Source organism: Condylostylus longicornis, unplaced genomic scaffold, assembly GCF_029603195.1.
Source record: "Condylostylus longicornis isolate FDR11 unplaced genomic scaffold, ASM2960319v2 ptg000027l, whole genome shotgun sequence".
NCBI lineage: Eukaryota > Metazoa > Arthropoda > Insecta > Diptera > Dolichopodidae > Condylostylus > Condylostylus longicornis.
In genome coordinates, this window is record NW_026577996.1 from 4271476 (window position 1) to 4286483 (window position 15008).

At 26.4% G+C, this 15008-nt stretch overlaps 2 protein-coding genes across 2 annotated transcripts; both read right to left on the reverse strand.

Annotated features, from left to right (window-relative positions):
* Nucleotides 1-700: 700 nt before the first annotated feature.
* LOC129607237 (phosphatidylinositol 4,5-bisphosphate 3-kinase catalytic subunit beta isoform) lies at nucleotides 701-6168 on the reverse strand. Its single transcript, XM_055518077.1, has 12 exons — nucleotides 5843-6168; nucleotides 4875-5000; nucleotides 4155-4814; nucleotides 3424-4082; nucleotides 3163-3363; nucleotides 2840-3046; nucleotides 2369-2779; nucleotides 2135-2311; nucleotides 1759-2074; nucleotides 1425-1595; nucleotides 1242-1361; nucleotides 701-1178 (listed from the first exon to the last, which is right to left on the reverse strand). Exons 1-12 carry the CDS (start codon nucleotides 5867-5869, stop codon nucleotides 1050-1052), a joined length of 3204 nt encoding a protein of 1067 aa, XP_055374052.1. The 5' UTR covers nucleotides 5870-6168; the 3' UTR covers nucleotides 701-1049.
* A 2430-nt stretch (nucleotides 6169-8598) lies between these two features.
* LOC129607385 (zinc finger protein 69 homolog B-like) lies at nucleotides 8599-14870 on the reverse strand. The gene is made up of 14 exons (XM_055518363.1): nucleotides 14696-14870; nucleotides 14434-14642; nucleotides 13669-13744; nucleotides 12864-12939; nucleotides 12211-12403; nucleotides 10866-11706; nucleotides 10548-10762; nucleotides 10236-10323; nucleotides 10092-10167; nucleotides 9981-10029; nucleotides 9772-9857; nucleotides 9656-9682; nucleotides 8825-8911; nucleotides 8599-8765 (listed from the first exon to the last, which is right to left on the reverse strand). Exons 1-14 carry the CDS (start codon nucleotides 14754-14756, stop codon nucleotides 8687-8689), a joined length of 2163 nt encoding a protein of 720 aa, XP_055374338.1. The 5' UTR covers nucleotides 14757-14870; the 3' UTR covers nucleotides 8599-8686.
* Nucleotides 14871-15008: the final 138 nt, after the last annotated feature.

Sequence of the window (15008 nt, forward strand, 5' to 3'; positions counted from 1 at the left end):
GTTAAATATAACTTAATTTTTATTTTTTTTACTACTATTATTAAATAATAAAACTTGATTAAAATATTTACAAAATATATTTTACACTTTCTGTTTTATTAAATAGAATTAAAGTACTAATACGAGTGGGAGCCACTGTATGTTAAGCGTTTGAAAGATTTTCTGTAAATTTAATATGGCAATGCTTCGTGGCTGTGATGCATATACATAATTATACGTTTTTTTTTAAATTCAAAACATAAAAATAAAGAGTAAGCAGAATAGTAATAGTTAAAATCAATCGCAATTTCTTATGGTAAACTGAAATAAAAGACTTAACATAAAAAGTATTAAGCTTGACGTAAATACTTTATTCGAAAAACCTTGGCATTGTATTTTTCAATCACAGTTCGTAATACGTAATGTCACAATGACAGTTTTTAAACCTTTACGTACTTTTGCTTTATAATCATGTTAAAGTAAATCATAAAATCTAAATTTTCGAATCCCTTAAAATTTCATACTTAATTTTAATATTTCTTATACTTTGGGACTATGCAATTGTGAATCATGAATCTAGCCTTAACAGCAACGATCCATACAAAATAAAAGAATCTGCAAAAAATAATACTTCATTTTATACTTTAAATAAATCAATTTAATGCATTAATTTATATTGTAATTTTATTATAGTATATTTCCTTACAAAGCCTTGATTATTGACTAATATCTGTCTGCTCTTTTAATTTAAATTCCTATTACATTATTTATACAACTATGAATCAAAATGTAAAATAAAATTTAATTCAAGTTTTTTTTTTTTATTTTTGTAACAATCTTACAATCTCAAAACACTGTGATCTATATATTTTCTTAAAAAAAAAGTTATATTTCTTTTATATCTACCTTTTATATATACCTTTTACCTATAATAATATGATAGATGTCTTATAAGCTTTAATTAATTGTAATAAATATAAAACTTTTTTATTTAAATATAGAAAATTAAAAAATAATACGTTGTTTTGTGCTTATGGAAAAATTACAGAAACGAAAAATAGAGAAAGCTCTTATTGTTTGTTATTTTTTGAAAAGTTATGTGACATCCAATTCAGTGAAGTCTTCCAAGAATTAGCTAACGCCTCATTAAATTTTGAGCGAAAATGTTCTCTTGCACTTTCTTCTGTTAAGTCTAGTACCTATATACATAAATAAATCAAAGTAAAATTTTATTTTATAATTTAATATATTGTTTTTATTACCAATGTTTCTTTTAAATAGTTGAGATCCTTCTCTGAGGATAGTTCTGGTAATCCAGTAGAAATCATCATAGCAAACAAAGATAATATCAGACATCCATGTCTTCTTAATATAAGAAATGCCTATAAGAAATTCAAATTACAATAAAGTAATTTATAATAATTCATTAACGTAATGGTTTGTACCGTTTCACATAAATTTTGAAAAGTTCGAAATTCTTCAGTTTCCCGTTCTGTTCGACCATTATTGATGACATATACAAAATCGTGTGTTAAGACAAATGGAACCCTTTCTCTTCTTACACCAAATTTCTCTTTGAAATGGCCCAATATGTGACCAAAATCTATATGAAATAGCTGAAAATAAAATTAACGATAAAATTAAAAATAAAGACATAAATTAAAAATAAAGAAACGGTACTGTTTTAATATTTTGAGGTATGCAATTTTGGTTTGACATAGAAATAAATTTAAAAAAAAAAAATCACTCACTATTTTCAGAAAAAAAACTCATACTTACTTGACCAGTTTTCTTAACCATAATATTATCAGAATGCCGATCTGCTACGCCTAACACATATGTGGCTACACAATATCCAGCACAACTATAAGTAAATTCCTTTATTGCTTTTTCTAATTTTTCTAAGGACTCCTCTGATGAGTTATGCTCTTTAAGCCAACTAAGCAATGACCCCTTTTTGAAAGGTGATGTGGCTGAAAACATACCCTTTTCCTTTTGTATATTGGCGATAGTTTCAGCATTTAAAACCACCTCTATCATGCCCATTCTTCTTTCCATACTTATACATCCATATATGTTCATACGAAAATCATACCTGTAAATGGTTTGATAAAATAATTCTTCACAGACCAAATAACTTTTCCATGAAATATACCCTTCATTCTTCCATAACTGATCCATTACCCTTAACATTTGAAGTGTAAGCATATCCTGTCTTAAATCATCTCCATTTTTAAATATTATATGTATGTCATCACCATTTGTATCAGCATTTTCAAAAACTATCCAAAGTGGACGCATTTTAGAATCCATGATTTTGCATTTTTCTGGTCTAAAACCGCACAAATGTAAAACATTTTAGAAAAAAATAATGCACGAAGAAACTTACTTTACTCCTTTGCAACGAAAGTAAGGATTAAGTGGACTTAATAAATTAGCAAAAACTCCACCATTTCTTTCTTTAGTTAAAAAATCTTGTAAGGACGATTTAACTTTTTCTTTATTCCCTTTCCTTGCTAGTTCTGATCCCTGTCTTAATTTTTCTAAACATTCGAATTGCTTATATAATAGAGGAATATGTGTTTGACTGCCTTGTAAGTAAGCTTCTAGAATTAAACCGAAACGAATTTGCATTGCAGGCATTTGCATTTCCGATTTTAAATGCCAAAAAAAGTAGTGGCCAATCCTTTGGTTTTGTAGTGCTCTTCTCAAAAGAAATTTCACCAACTCACAGTCTAAATAGCACTCATGTTTGATTGCTTGAACTAATTGCAACAAATACAGTAAAAGTTCTTCATCTCTAAAATTAAAGGAAAGAAAACAATAAATTACTGTTATGAAAATGTATATAAAATGTTACCTTAATTCTTTGAGACAATTAATTGCAAATCCTCTAACCGTAGGATCTGGATAAGTATAATCTAAGAGTTCGAGAGCTCGTTCAACTGATAGCGTCGGCCACTTTTTTAGCAATCTACAAATTTCACTAACTTCATCTCTTTTATTCCATTCCACACAATGTAATAGCAAGGGTAATGCATAAGGAGCATCGGTTAAGCAGTCAAGTCTTTAACAGATAAAAAATATAAAATAAGACAATGATGCAATTAATTTTCTATTTAAAAATTTATACAATTTGTCTTTTTATCTATAATACTTCCTCTTTTTGATGTTACTACTAACCTTTTAGCCCATATTGCATTGCGTTCCTGGTCATGCATTTCGTATAAACGGTCATTACTAAGATAAGGTTCAAGAATTTGTTTTATGGTTCTCGTATCTTGTGCACTATCTCTATTTAAACTCTTTGTTCTTGAAATTTCGGCGGCATATTGCAAAACTATTTCTTCTGAGGGATATAAGATGATATTCTCTGAGTCGTAGCTAAAAATAAATAAAAATATCAATAAGTTAGAGTGTTGAGATATTTATATTTCAACAAACTTATGGAATGATAATTTAATAGCCGCACACTCTTCAGTTCGAGGGTTCTGTTCTACAGTTCCTAATGAGTTGAATATTTCATCTGATTGGATGTTGTCTGCATAATTCCATGTAAATAATGTCAAAGTCCCGCTTTTTAATTCATCTTTGAAATCAAACAAAGTCACATTAACCCATGCTAAATTGTTCATGCACGGCTCCTTATTATCTTTAACCCGTTTTGTTTTGGAGCCTGCTTGCTTTACAGATTTTGCTCCTTCGTAAATTCCAATACAAAGTCTTGTCATTCTTGGTATATTCTGTAAATTTATGTCAAAAACAATTTCCTCGTCAAGTACAATGGTCTTATCATTTCCAATTGAATGTTCAAACGACTGTTTAGAAGCACACAATGTCTTGTCACCATGGAACAGGCCTAAGTGAACACCGACCTTTTTATTTAAATCACAATTTAAGTTTTCAATAGAATGCAATCGTAATTTGAAATTGCTATTGACATTCCACGAAGTTATATTTTTATTTTGTTTTCGCATATTAAAAGAGCTTTTATTTGAATTTGAGGATAAATTTACTTCATTAATATGATTTTCAGTATATGTTTCCAATTTGTGAATAGATTTCATTACAACAGAAGGTACTCCATCGTTTGATAAGGTTTCCTAATAAAAAATAATATATGCATATGTAAATAAAATATTTTACACAATTTTAAATAATTTTCCATAGCTCACCTGAATGTACACGAATTGTATTAAGGGGTAATCACCAAAAAGATATTCTTCTCTTCCGAAAACTTTGAGAATATATTCTCCAGCATGCCCAATTTTTTGATGATTCATTGTTTTTGACAATTTCCTTGAAAGGACTTCGTTCAAAAATCTATGTGGTGTCATATTGTATTCAACGTAAAGAGTGAACCAGTTATCATCATTTTCTAAGCGAACTACTATTAAAAATGTGCCATTTGGATGCCGACTTTTGATTGTTTCTTGTATAATTGCCGTTTTTGCTAAACGAGGTGGGTTTTGATACATTAACCTATCATACCAACTCATATTACATCGCGATTCCATGATTTCTTCTCTAAGAATAGACATTTTCAGTCTGAAATCTTTAACTTCGGAATTTTTTAATTTTTTAAAGTCTTCTAAAGATCGACCAATTAATAAACCTATAACTTTATAAAATTCATTATCAGAAGACACTTCTGTTAAATTTTTCTTCTCTATTATATTGAACACGCAGAAATATGGTTGAATATCACACAATCGTTTAGATTCGTTATTGAATTCGTCAATATTGGCGAATGCTGATATAGCACTAATAACATACATAGATTGCTCTTTTAAAAATCGGTACAATGGATACGATTTGGCGGTTTCCCATAAATCCTTGAAAATATTTCATTGGTTAAATAATTTTTCTTTTACTATTTTTCTAGAATAACTTACTTCTTTAATATCCCCTATAGTTGAGCTAGGATAAGCTTTTATGGGTATCATAATCCCATTTGGCATCAAACATGCGATTTCAATAACCATTGTATCAGGTAAGTCATTTTGCCAAAAATCTGATTTCTAAATACAAAAATTGAAAATAAAATAGCAATGTAATAACAATAACTACGTTAGTACATAAAAAAAAACGAATTTGGAGTGCCCATTTGTTAGAAATATTTTGATCAAATTCCCGTTTTTTTTTTTCAACAGATAATTGTAGCTTATGTTATGCATACCTATGCTGCAACGAATAATCTAAATAAAATTGTACTAATAAAACAAACAAATGAAAAATTTTAGGTTTAGGTTTGAAATTTGGAGACTGCAAAAATAAGTTTTAAAATATTCAAATTACTTTCTAACATTTTGATAGAAAGGAAATTTAACATGACTTTGAAACTATTTGAATAACTCATTGGAATTTTAAAAAAACGTATTATTTTCGTATGATCAAAAAAACTAAAATGTAAACATCGTTTTTACGGTTTCTCTAAAATTTATTGAAAGGCACCAATGCTGTTCTTAATTTGACAATATGAGATCTCATTTTGAAGTTAGAAGTGCAATTTATTTAAAAAAACTGGAGTAAGAGAGGAACCAATATAAAAGAAAATTATAGGAATTTAAAAAATATTTTGATTTTTGATATAATTTGAAAATTTATTCGTTATAGGTTCACAATTTGCATAAAATTAAGTGATATGAAGTTACGGCAGCTTTAAAAAATTAATATTCGTAATTATTTGAATATTATATTAAATAATATTTTCTTTTTTTAAAGTACAATTCTATTAATCAAGTTTTTATTTAACTGCAGCATAATTCCGTGAACATGATGCAACTTTAATTTCGCGAAATCATTGACGCAGGTAGGTCTTATATTTACATGAATTATTCTGTATCAAGCATTTTCTACTTACACAAAAATGATCCGTAGATGGTATCATGATTGAAGTCTTAGATGTGTTTATTTTATTAAGATTAATTTTTTTGAAGATATATGCTTAATTTTATTTCATTTTTACTTTGGAAGCCACTGCAAAGTAATTCATTTATAAGACACCATGTTTACAATCCAAAATTTTTGTCAATTATATAACAAAACACTAAAACTAAACTTTCTATGTGAGCCGTGTATTTTACAGATCTAAAAACGGATTTACTTAAATAATTTTCTGCAGTTTTAAATTAATTTAATAAAAATCTTATTTATAGAAGCGAGAAAAGTAAATAGAATCATGTACGATTTATGATTACAAATTATTTTAAGACTTCTGACATTTGAATTGATTGACTTACTTACTGACGTTGATTGTAAAATAGGGCTGCCAAGATTGTTCAATATAAGCATTGAAATTTTGTTATTTTGCGATGTGATGAAATAATGAATGAATTGTTATACGTTTCAATATTGCATTACTAAACTAAATAAGTCTTAAGGGCATTTCAGGTACTGTTTACATATGTTTATATATATTTATAATGTTTATATATAACAACACCTAAAAATTAATCTAAGCCTCAGATTAATTTTTTGTAAAACTTATTAACAGCGATTAGTTGAGTTTTTTTTGCTTATTAATTTCGCATCAAATTATTAAATTTTGACGTAAAGTCTGAGTGTCATCAAATATTTCAGTGTGACATTTAAACAGTCGTCAGACTTTGCTGTACATTGAACAGTATCTAAAACGCTGCTCTCAAAATTTTGATATTAATTCATTATAAAATGAATCTTATTTCTTCTAACACTAATATGGTTTTGAGGTTATTATGGTTTGCGAAGCGAATGTCATTGTTCTTGAATTCGCCTAAATCGTGTTATGGTTCGCAAAGCGAATAAAATTATTTCGAGGGAAATGTCAAAACTGGACAAATAAAAATTGTATGTGACTAGCAGTAATTTTCAAAACTTTGTTGTGATTTTCATTTGATAGCTTATATTATTTAAAAACCAGAGATAGAAGTTGTGAAAAAAGATAAAATATTGTAGTAAAATAAATTTTAATTTTTAAATATCTATTAAAAGGTAAATTTAATAAAAAAAACTTTTTCAATTAGTAATACCTATGTACCATTCACATGTAATAAAAATATTATTTTTATGGCAAATAAAAGTAGCGTTCAAAAAAACAAAAACAAATCGGGAGCAGTTCATAAAATTAGTAGAACTAAGAAAAAAAATCCGGATGTAGCTTAAGGTGGAGTTGAATTCGGACTCAAAAAAAAAATATATTAAAGAAAATGTGCATGAATTTTTCTGTGGTATTAAACGTTTTGAAATCTCCAATTCTTCTGGTAACTCCAATGGATTTACTTGGTCTTGTATACATCTTCGTATCCTTCCAATACATATTTGTATCCTCCTCCTCTTCAATATTACGGGTGTATTCATCACAACAGAATAAATCGCCTCTTGATGAAAACATTTATGATTTATCATCATATTTATTATATTTTCATTTATTTCACATATTAAAAATGCTAAAATATCAATTAAACATAAAATTTTTGGAAAATGTTTGTAATTTTATAATATTCAATTTATTTTAACTTTTAAACATACTTTTTTGAAACTTCAATTGTCATTTTTTTTAAAACGTGTTCACAACGATTTTTTTCAAGCGAATTCAACTGTTCACGAACTCGAGTAAGTCATTTCGAGTACACATTCGCTTTGCGAATCATAATCGAAAAAATCTGATTTGACTGATTCCTTACGAGTTAAATCGTGTAGAATTGCAGAATTTACTACAAAGTAAATTCCAGAATTTTGTTTTGGAAATGAAGGATATGAAAAACATGAAGGAAATGAAAAACAAGTATTTTTCTATCTATAAATCGCAAAATTACACTACGAGCATCGCACTGGATTTGAGCATTCAATTGGAAGCGTCTGGTGTTACAGCTATATACTTACCTATAAAATATTTTCATTGTTTTGATATTTTATACGCAAAACTTATTATTTTATACATAAAATTGAATACTGAATTATGCAAATTTGTAACCGAATATTGATTTACATTAATGACTTATGAATATTATCGCGCAATTTAGTGGAAAAGCGAAATTTTTAATCACCAGACGCCGAGTTGTAAACAGTTTCTACAAAATTACAAACCGTTTGATTGCGCTCATACAGTAGCACGATATGAAATCAAACTTAATTGGAACAATCAAAAGTGTTCTAACAGATAAGTATTCGAAATCAATTGAAAAACTAAAACCTGCATGTCTGGAGATGATCAACTGATTATTCAGAAAAATATTAAAATATAAAGTAGGTTTCAAATTTTTTTACATTTACACTAAGTTACAAACATAAGACAGAAACTAGATTCATTGCTTTGTTGTATTTGGGCAGAATTCGAAATTTTACATGAAAATTAACATTTTGCAATTTTGAATTTTGAAGAAATTCAATTTTAATGTTATTCCGACTTACATGACGCAACAGTGAATAGTTTAATTTTGTGTAAAACACGCTTTTGAAACAAAACTATATGGGTAATGAGCGTAATTGATATAAAAATTTACTTGAATCAAATTTGAAACAAATCTGCAATATTTATTAAAATTGCATTGCTGAATAGATAAATATGACGTTGATATACATTTGACTAGACGCTTTATGTTAAACTGTAAAACAAAAAATCAGTGCCTCAGTGTTTTTATTTATAATTTTATTTTAAATGCATTCCTCGTATTTACCACTATAAAAGAACTAATATTTATGTAGTGAGTTTTTTTTCTGTGGATGATTATCTCTGGAGGTGAATTTTGGCTTTATGTTTTAGCAAACATGATTTATTAGAAAATCCCCGAGTGCAACTATCACAACTGTGAAAATATTTTTTTGAATTAAAAAGTACATATGTTTAAATAAATATTTTTTTTACTTGTATCGTTTAAGTCCGAAATGAACCGCCCGTTCATGTGTTCGAAGACCGCTCGAAAATGTGAATTTTTTACCACAAGTCTGACATCTGTAAAGCAATAAAAAATATTGTTCCGAATTAATAATTATTTGAATAAACTTGATATGTGTACATGCACATCGACAGAAATGGTTTAATTGTCAATTCATTTTATTAACGTAAATTCTAAATAGTGGCTGAGTGAATTGACAATTTTAGTATTTCTAGCCGCCACAAGAATGTCGAAACATTCACAGGTCGAATATGCTAAAAAATTGATTTATAGTTAATAAGCGTGCATAGGAAAAGTAAGATTCATTTCATTAATAATAAAATAATGTTATAGTTTTACCACAGAATATTTCTTTAAATAATAATTCTTCCTTTCAAAATTTTTGTAATACGGTAGTATAATTCTTGTAATTTTATACTAATAAAATTATTAGTATAAAAACAAAATACACTACTAAACATGTGTGCTTTTGATTATATTGATATTTTTTAACCATACTGCAATTGTTTTGCACTCTTTGTATGTTTTTTTACAAGCATCATAAATTTAATTTAGGCCGTATACAAAAGTGCAGAACAAATGATACTTGACTTATTCAGCACTACATTTTTAATTGCTGAATAACTTAAATTAACGTTAGATTTGTATTTTACTATACGCCCATTTAATGTCTTCTTTCGAAGAAATTTAAAGATTTTGTAAAACTATTTCAAGGTATCAATTTTTTTAACAATTTTTGTTTTTAAATTTAATATTGTCACAAGATTTCAAAACTAGATTTTGTTGAAAAAATTACTTACGTATAAGGTTTTTCTCCCGTGTGAAGCCTGCAGAGGAAATAAAACATGAATAAAAATTTTTTATTTAAAAAAAAAGGAAAAACTAATAATATTAAAAACTTTATTCTCGATTATACCTTTCATGTTTTATTTTGTCTCCAGAATCTATAAAAGATTTTTCACAATATGAACACTTGTACGGTCTTTCTCCGGTGTGAGTTCTCTGTAATAATGTAATTTCGTTTTAAATGTAGTGTGAAATTTTTGATTAATTACAAGAATATCATACACTCAGGTATAAGAGGCCCTACCAAATTTTTGCTTTAATTTTTTTAATTGCACTTACATTGTGTTTAAGAAGATCTCTGGGAGTTACAAACGATTTAGAACATATTCTAAAATATATGAATGTTTAAAATTATTTTGGCTACTTTAAAAAAGTTAATATTTTACTCACGGGCAAGTAAATCTTTTAAGCTTAACATGCCTATTTATATGAATTTTCAATTGACTTGACTGCTTAAATTCATGACCTGTTTTATATAAATATATTGTATTATATGTTAACTTGTTTGATTTAATAATTTTGTGTGAGACTTACCACACATGTCGCATACAAACACCTTTTTATTTAGTACATTGTCTCTAACCTTAACGCCTGTTAGGTGACGTAAGCTTTCTGCATCCATCTAAAAATTTAAAAGTAAATTTCCCAAGTTTTTATTGTTTTATAAAATTTAAATACCGAAATACTTCTCATATTAAATAGTGATAATTGAAATTAATTCATTTAATGGTACAATTATGTATACATTTATTTAACTATCTACTATATACATAATAAATTTGTACCCAAGAGTTGACTATGGATATACGATATATGAATGTAAAAAAAAAATTGTTAAATTTTTACCTCATCACTCAAATGAGTTTCTAAGTGCCATTGTAATCCTTGTTTTCTTAAGAATGATTTTCCACATAATTTGCATACATATTTCTTATCACCAATGTGTATTTTGCGATGCTCATATAAATGTTTTAAATGTATAAATCTTGAATCACAGTCTTTACATTGATATGGTCTTCCTTCTTGGTAATGTTTGTCCGTTTTTTCCTTTTTGAAAGAATCTATAAAATAAAACAATAAAAGGAAAAAAAGTGCAAAGCTTAATTAGTTTTACATAAAAAAAAAATTTATGCAGTAAATTTGATTTAGTGTTTTTTATCGTACCAAAGTGAGAGAGAACTTCTTGTGGTGTTCCAAAAACTTGCCTACAAACTTTGCATTCTGTTTCTCCCAGTCCATTATGGCTTTGTTTGTGCTGAAGTAATAATCTTTTGTTACTTCTTCTTTCACCACATGTTGAGCACTTATGTCTTGGAAGCTTATTACCACTTTCGTCAACCTCTTCTTCGTTTTTATTTATATCGTCGGGGTTTTCTATATTTTTAATGTCTTTTATTTTATTTATGTTCTGTTTGGAATCTTTATTATCAAAGACAATATCAGGCTGAACAACAAGGAATTCACGATTTTCACTTTTTGTATTGTCGCATTTTTCAGCTTTAATTTTAATTTTTAAACTGCCTTCGTTTACTTTAACAACTTTTTCTTTTTTTGAGCTTCTTTTTTTTCTAACTGGTTTTTCTTTTTTAATGTTTTCGATGGGAATTTGACCATTTTTCTGAGCATTGTTACTCTTTCCTTCCTTTTTGATTTGTTTCTTGGATTTTAATAATTTTGTTTTCTTTATTAGTTGATCTAAGGGGCAGTCATCGGATTCATAATCATCAACGTCTTTCTCTATTTTAATTAATTTGATGTCAGATTTTGTTTCATCAAAAATTTCTTCAAAATCCCTATCTTTTCTGTCTGTATTATTATATATATTGTCTATTTCATTAAATTTATCGTCTTCATCATTATACATGTCGTCTATATCATTATATCTTTCATCTTCTTCATCAAAATTCTCAAAAGAATTGCACTCTTTTTCCACCAATATTTCTTCTTTAATTTTTTTAATATCTTCAGGTTTAAATTCTTCTTCCTCTTCTTCACTACTTGACAACTAAAACAAATTTGCAATAATTTTATAATAAGTAATGAATAAATTTTGATTACAAAATGGATAAAGCCATTTTAAAAGTTTTGTAAAAGTACTGATGTATGTATGTACGTACGTAAACAAATATTAAGAAAATTATACAATTATTTTACAAATTCCACAAAATGAATAACAAAGAATGTAATCAAATGAATTAATATAAATAAATTATTAAAGAAGATTTAATTAAATTTATCGACAATTAATTTTACTGTAGTTACGTACTCATATTTATACTAAATTTATTGCTTTTTCACTAAGTTAGTAAATCGTGTTTTGTAAAACAATTCATTTTATGAAATGTTATTAAAGATTAAGAAAAAATTTAGTTGAAAAATTGATATTTATTACCAAGTTTTTTAATATTTTCGTTTACTAATAATTAGAACTAGTAACCGAGTGTGTAATTAAGTCATTGTTTAGAAAACATAGATTGAAAATAAGAAATTTGACTTTATTAACACTTACTTCTATTGTCTTTGCATTAAGTTCAACCACTCTGACATCTGGATCTTCAAAAAATGAATCTTCGCTTTTCGTTTTAACTTCATTTAGTTCAGCAATCTTTTGATTTTCTAAATAATCAAAGTCTATTGTATCTACGAAAGCAATTTCTACTGGTGTTATGTTCGGTTTTTTCGAACTTCGATTAGATCTTCCACTGTAAAATAAAATTTTTAATTAAATTTAAATAAATCATAATATAACTTTGTAGTGGAGACAATTTCCGAATGAAAATAATTCATATAGTTTATTAAATTTATAAAAAAATATATTTGTTGCTTTCATAAAATCATAAAACATTATTTTAAAATTTTCATCTTTCTGCTATTCAATTTTTCATTTCAAATGAACTTCCAATCATCGTCATATTCATTGAATCTTCCACTTCAGCTCATAAAAACAAAATTTTCAAGAAAACCTCTAAAAATTATGAACAAAGTAGCATTTTATGCAATTGTAGAAGTGGGAACCAATAAAAATAAAGCAGAGGGTCAACTTTAAATCTTAGGTATTTTACAAATCATTTAAAATAAGTTTCGTTTTATTAAAAAAAAATGTAATAAATAAAAGTAAAAGAAAATAATATATATACTACAAATAATTTTAAAAAATATTACCTATTTTTTTCATTGCGTCCAACCCTATGTTTTGCCATGTGAGTCTCTAATTGCTTTGCATGTTTAAAAGTCTCTCCTACAAGAAAAAAATAATTATTAATAGGATAGGTCAAATTATTGTTTGGAAGAGCAGGACAAAAGTGGTTGGAGAAACATTTTTCAATAAAATAGCTATTTAAATTCAACAGGGTTTGTGTCATTTTTTGTTTTTGTTATTTTGGTATATGCAACTGTTTAATTTATTGATCAGTGGAATTGACAATTTTAAAATGCAAAAATCTGCTTAAATACGATTGAACAGATTGATACGATGGAATTTCAGTTGCAGCCAAATTATCAGTTAATTTTTTCGTACACCAAATAAAAGCAATACAAAATTAATAGCATAGGTCTAGAAATAAACTTCATACATACATACATATATCCTAAAATTTTAAGTTTAAAAAAAAAAGCTTAAAAACAAATCTTACAGCTCTATGTAAGTTTTATTTAAAGCATTTTTTAAGAAAGAATTATTAATGATTTCGCATTTTAATTTACTTAACTTTAACTTTTATTAAAAAATAAACATTTTTTCATTTCATGATTTAGGAAGTTAGATATTTTGAACTTAAAATATTAGTTATTTACTTTTTATTTTAAAAATGAATCTGTATTAACAAAAAAAAAAGGAAAATAATCCTGCAGTCATTAAATATTATAAATTTTAAAAGTTTTGTATTTAAATAAAACATATAAGGAGCTTAGGTTAAAATACGATGATTTTGGTATTTGTTAGATAAATAAATACACTAAATTATATTACCACATATATTGCATTCATATGAACTTGAATTTTTAGACCGCCTTTCATTTTCAAGTCTCTCCTCTTCAGATATTTCCTGAAAATAAAAAAAAAGGAATATATATTTTAGTTGTTGAACATATAATCCATAATATAATAAGAAACTCTTATTTTGGTAGTAATGTTTGATAACTCTATATTACTAATTTAAGTTATAATTGATAACTCTATATTACTATATAACTAATTTAAGCCCATATCCAAAAATTCATTTAAATAGCTAATATTTGTGAATGTTTTAAAATTGTTGAACTTTAAACCGGTTTGCTTATTGTTACATAAAATAACGTTATTTATTGTATTGTCGAATTTAAATTACTCACTTAACCATATAATTTTAAAATTACTAGCTATGTATAAGATTTTTTATTTTAGTTATAAGAAGTTGGTGCCCTAAATGATTTATTTTTACTGCAGTAAGACCATAATATATCGGTATGTTCCTAACTATTTTCCTAATTTTTGGCAATGCAAATGAAAAAAATTTTAAATGAACTTCCCCAAATTCTTTTCGTCTGATAAACTTAATTTTTTTCTCAGGTAGGCACATATTTACTTATAACTGGTGTTAAAGTTTCTATGTGAATGGATGAGATGATAATGGTTTACTCTTAGTTTTAGTTGAATAAAATATTGTTAAAAGCAACGAAGATTCATAACTCTGTCTTACTACATTTAATTCAAAATACTATTGCAAGACTATTTTGGTAGGTATGTATATATTACCTTTTTACATTTTCTTGGAAATCTCTTAGAATTTGTTACTTGAATTGGTGTATGGATTACTGGTTTCGTTTCAATTGGTGAACTTTTTTCATGAATTTTCTTATGTTGATTGAGATCTTCTTCGGTATTGAAACGCACCTTACAATATCCGCACTCAAAGGGTTTATTTTTAGTATAAATCTCATAGTTCTCATGACTTTTAAAAATACCTAAAAAAAACATTCTTATTTTTTTTGTTGTTTTGTTAAATAAATTTATTCACTGTAATGATCCGTCGCATCTTGTGGTGTCATAAAAATTTTCCAACAAACTTTACACTCCATTTTTTTTAATAGAAAAAAAATTAATTTGTTTACAGCGATTATATTACTAAATAAATTTACAAAATATTTTGTAGGTAATAACTTTACAATACAATCCAACTATGTATTTATAAGTTGAGCTTCTCAAACTCTTCAACAATAATTCTAAATGATTGTAAACGCTAATGCGGTATAAGATCGCATCTAATAATACAATAAAGTATAAATTTTGCTACCTTTTGTGTTGTCGGTCTGCTATTCTGTTTTTTTTTA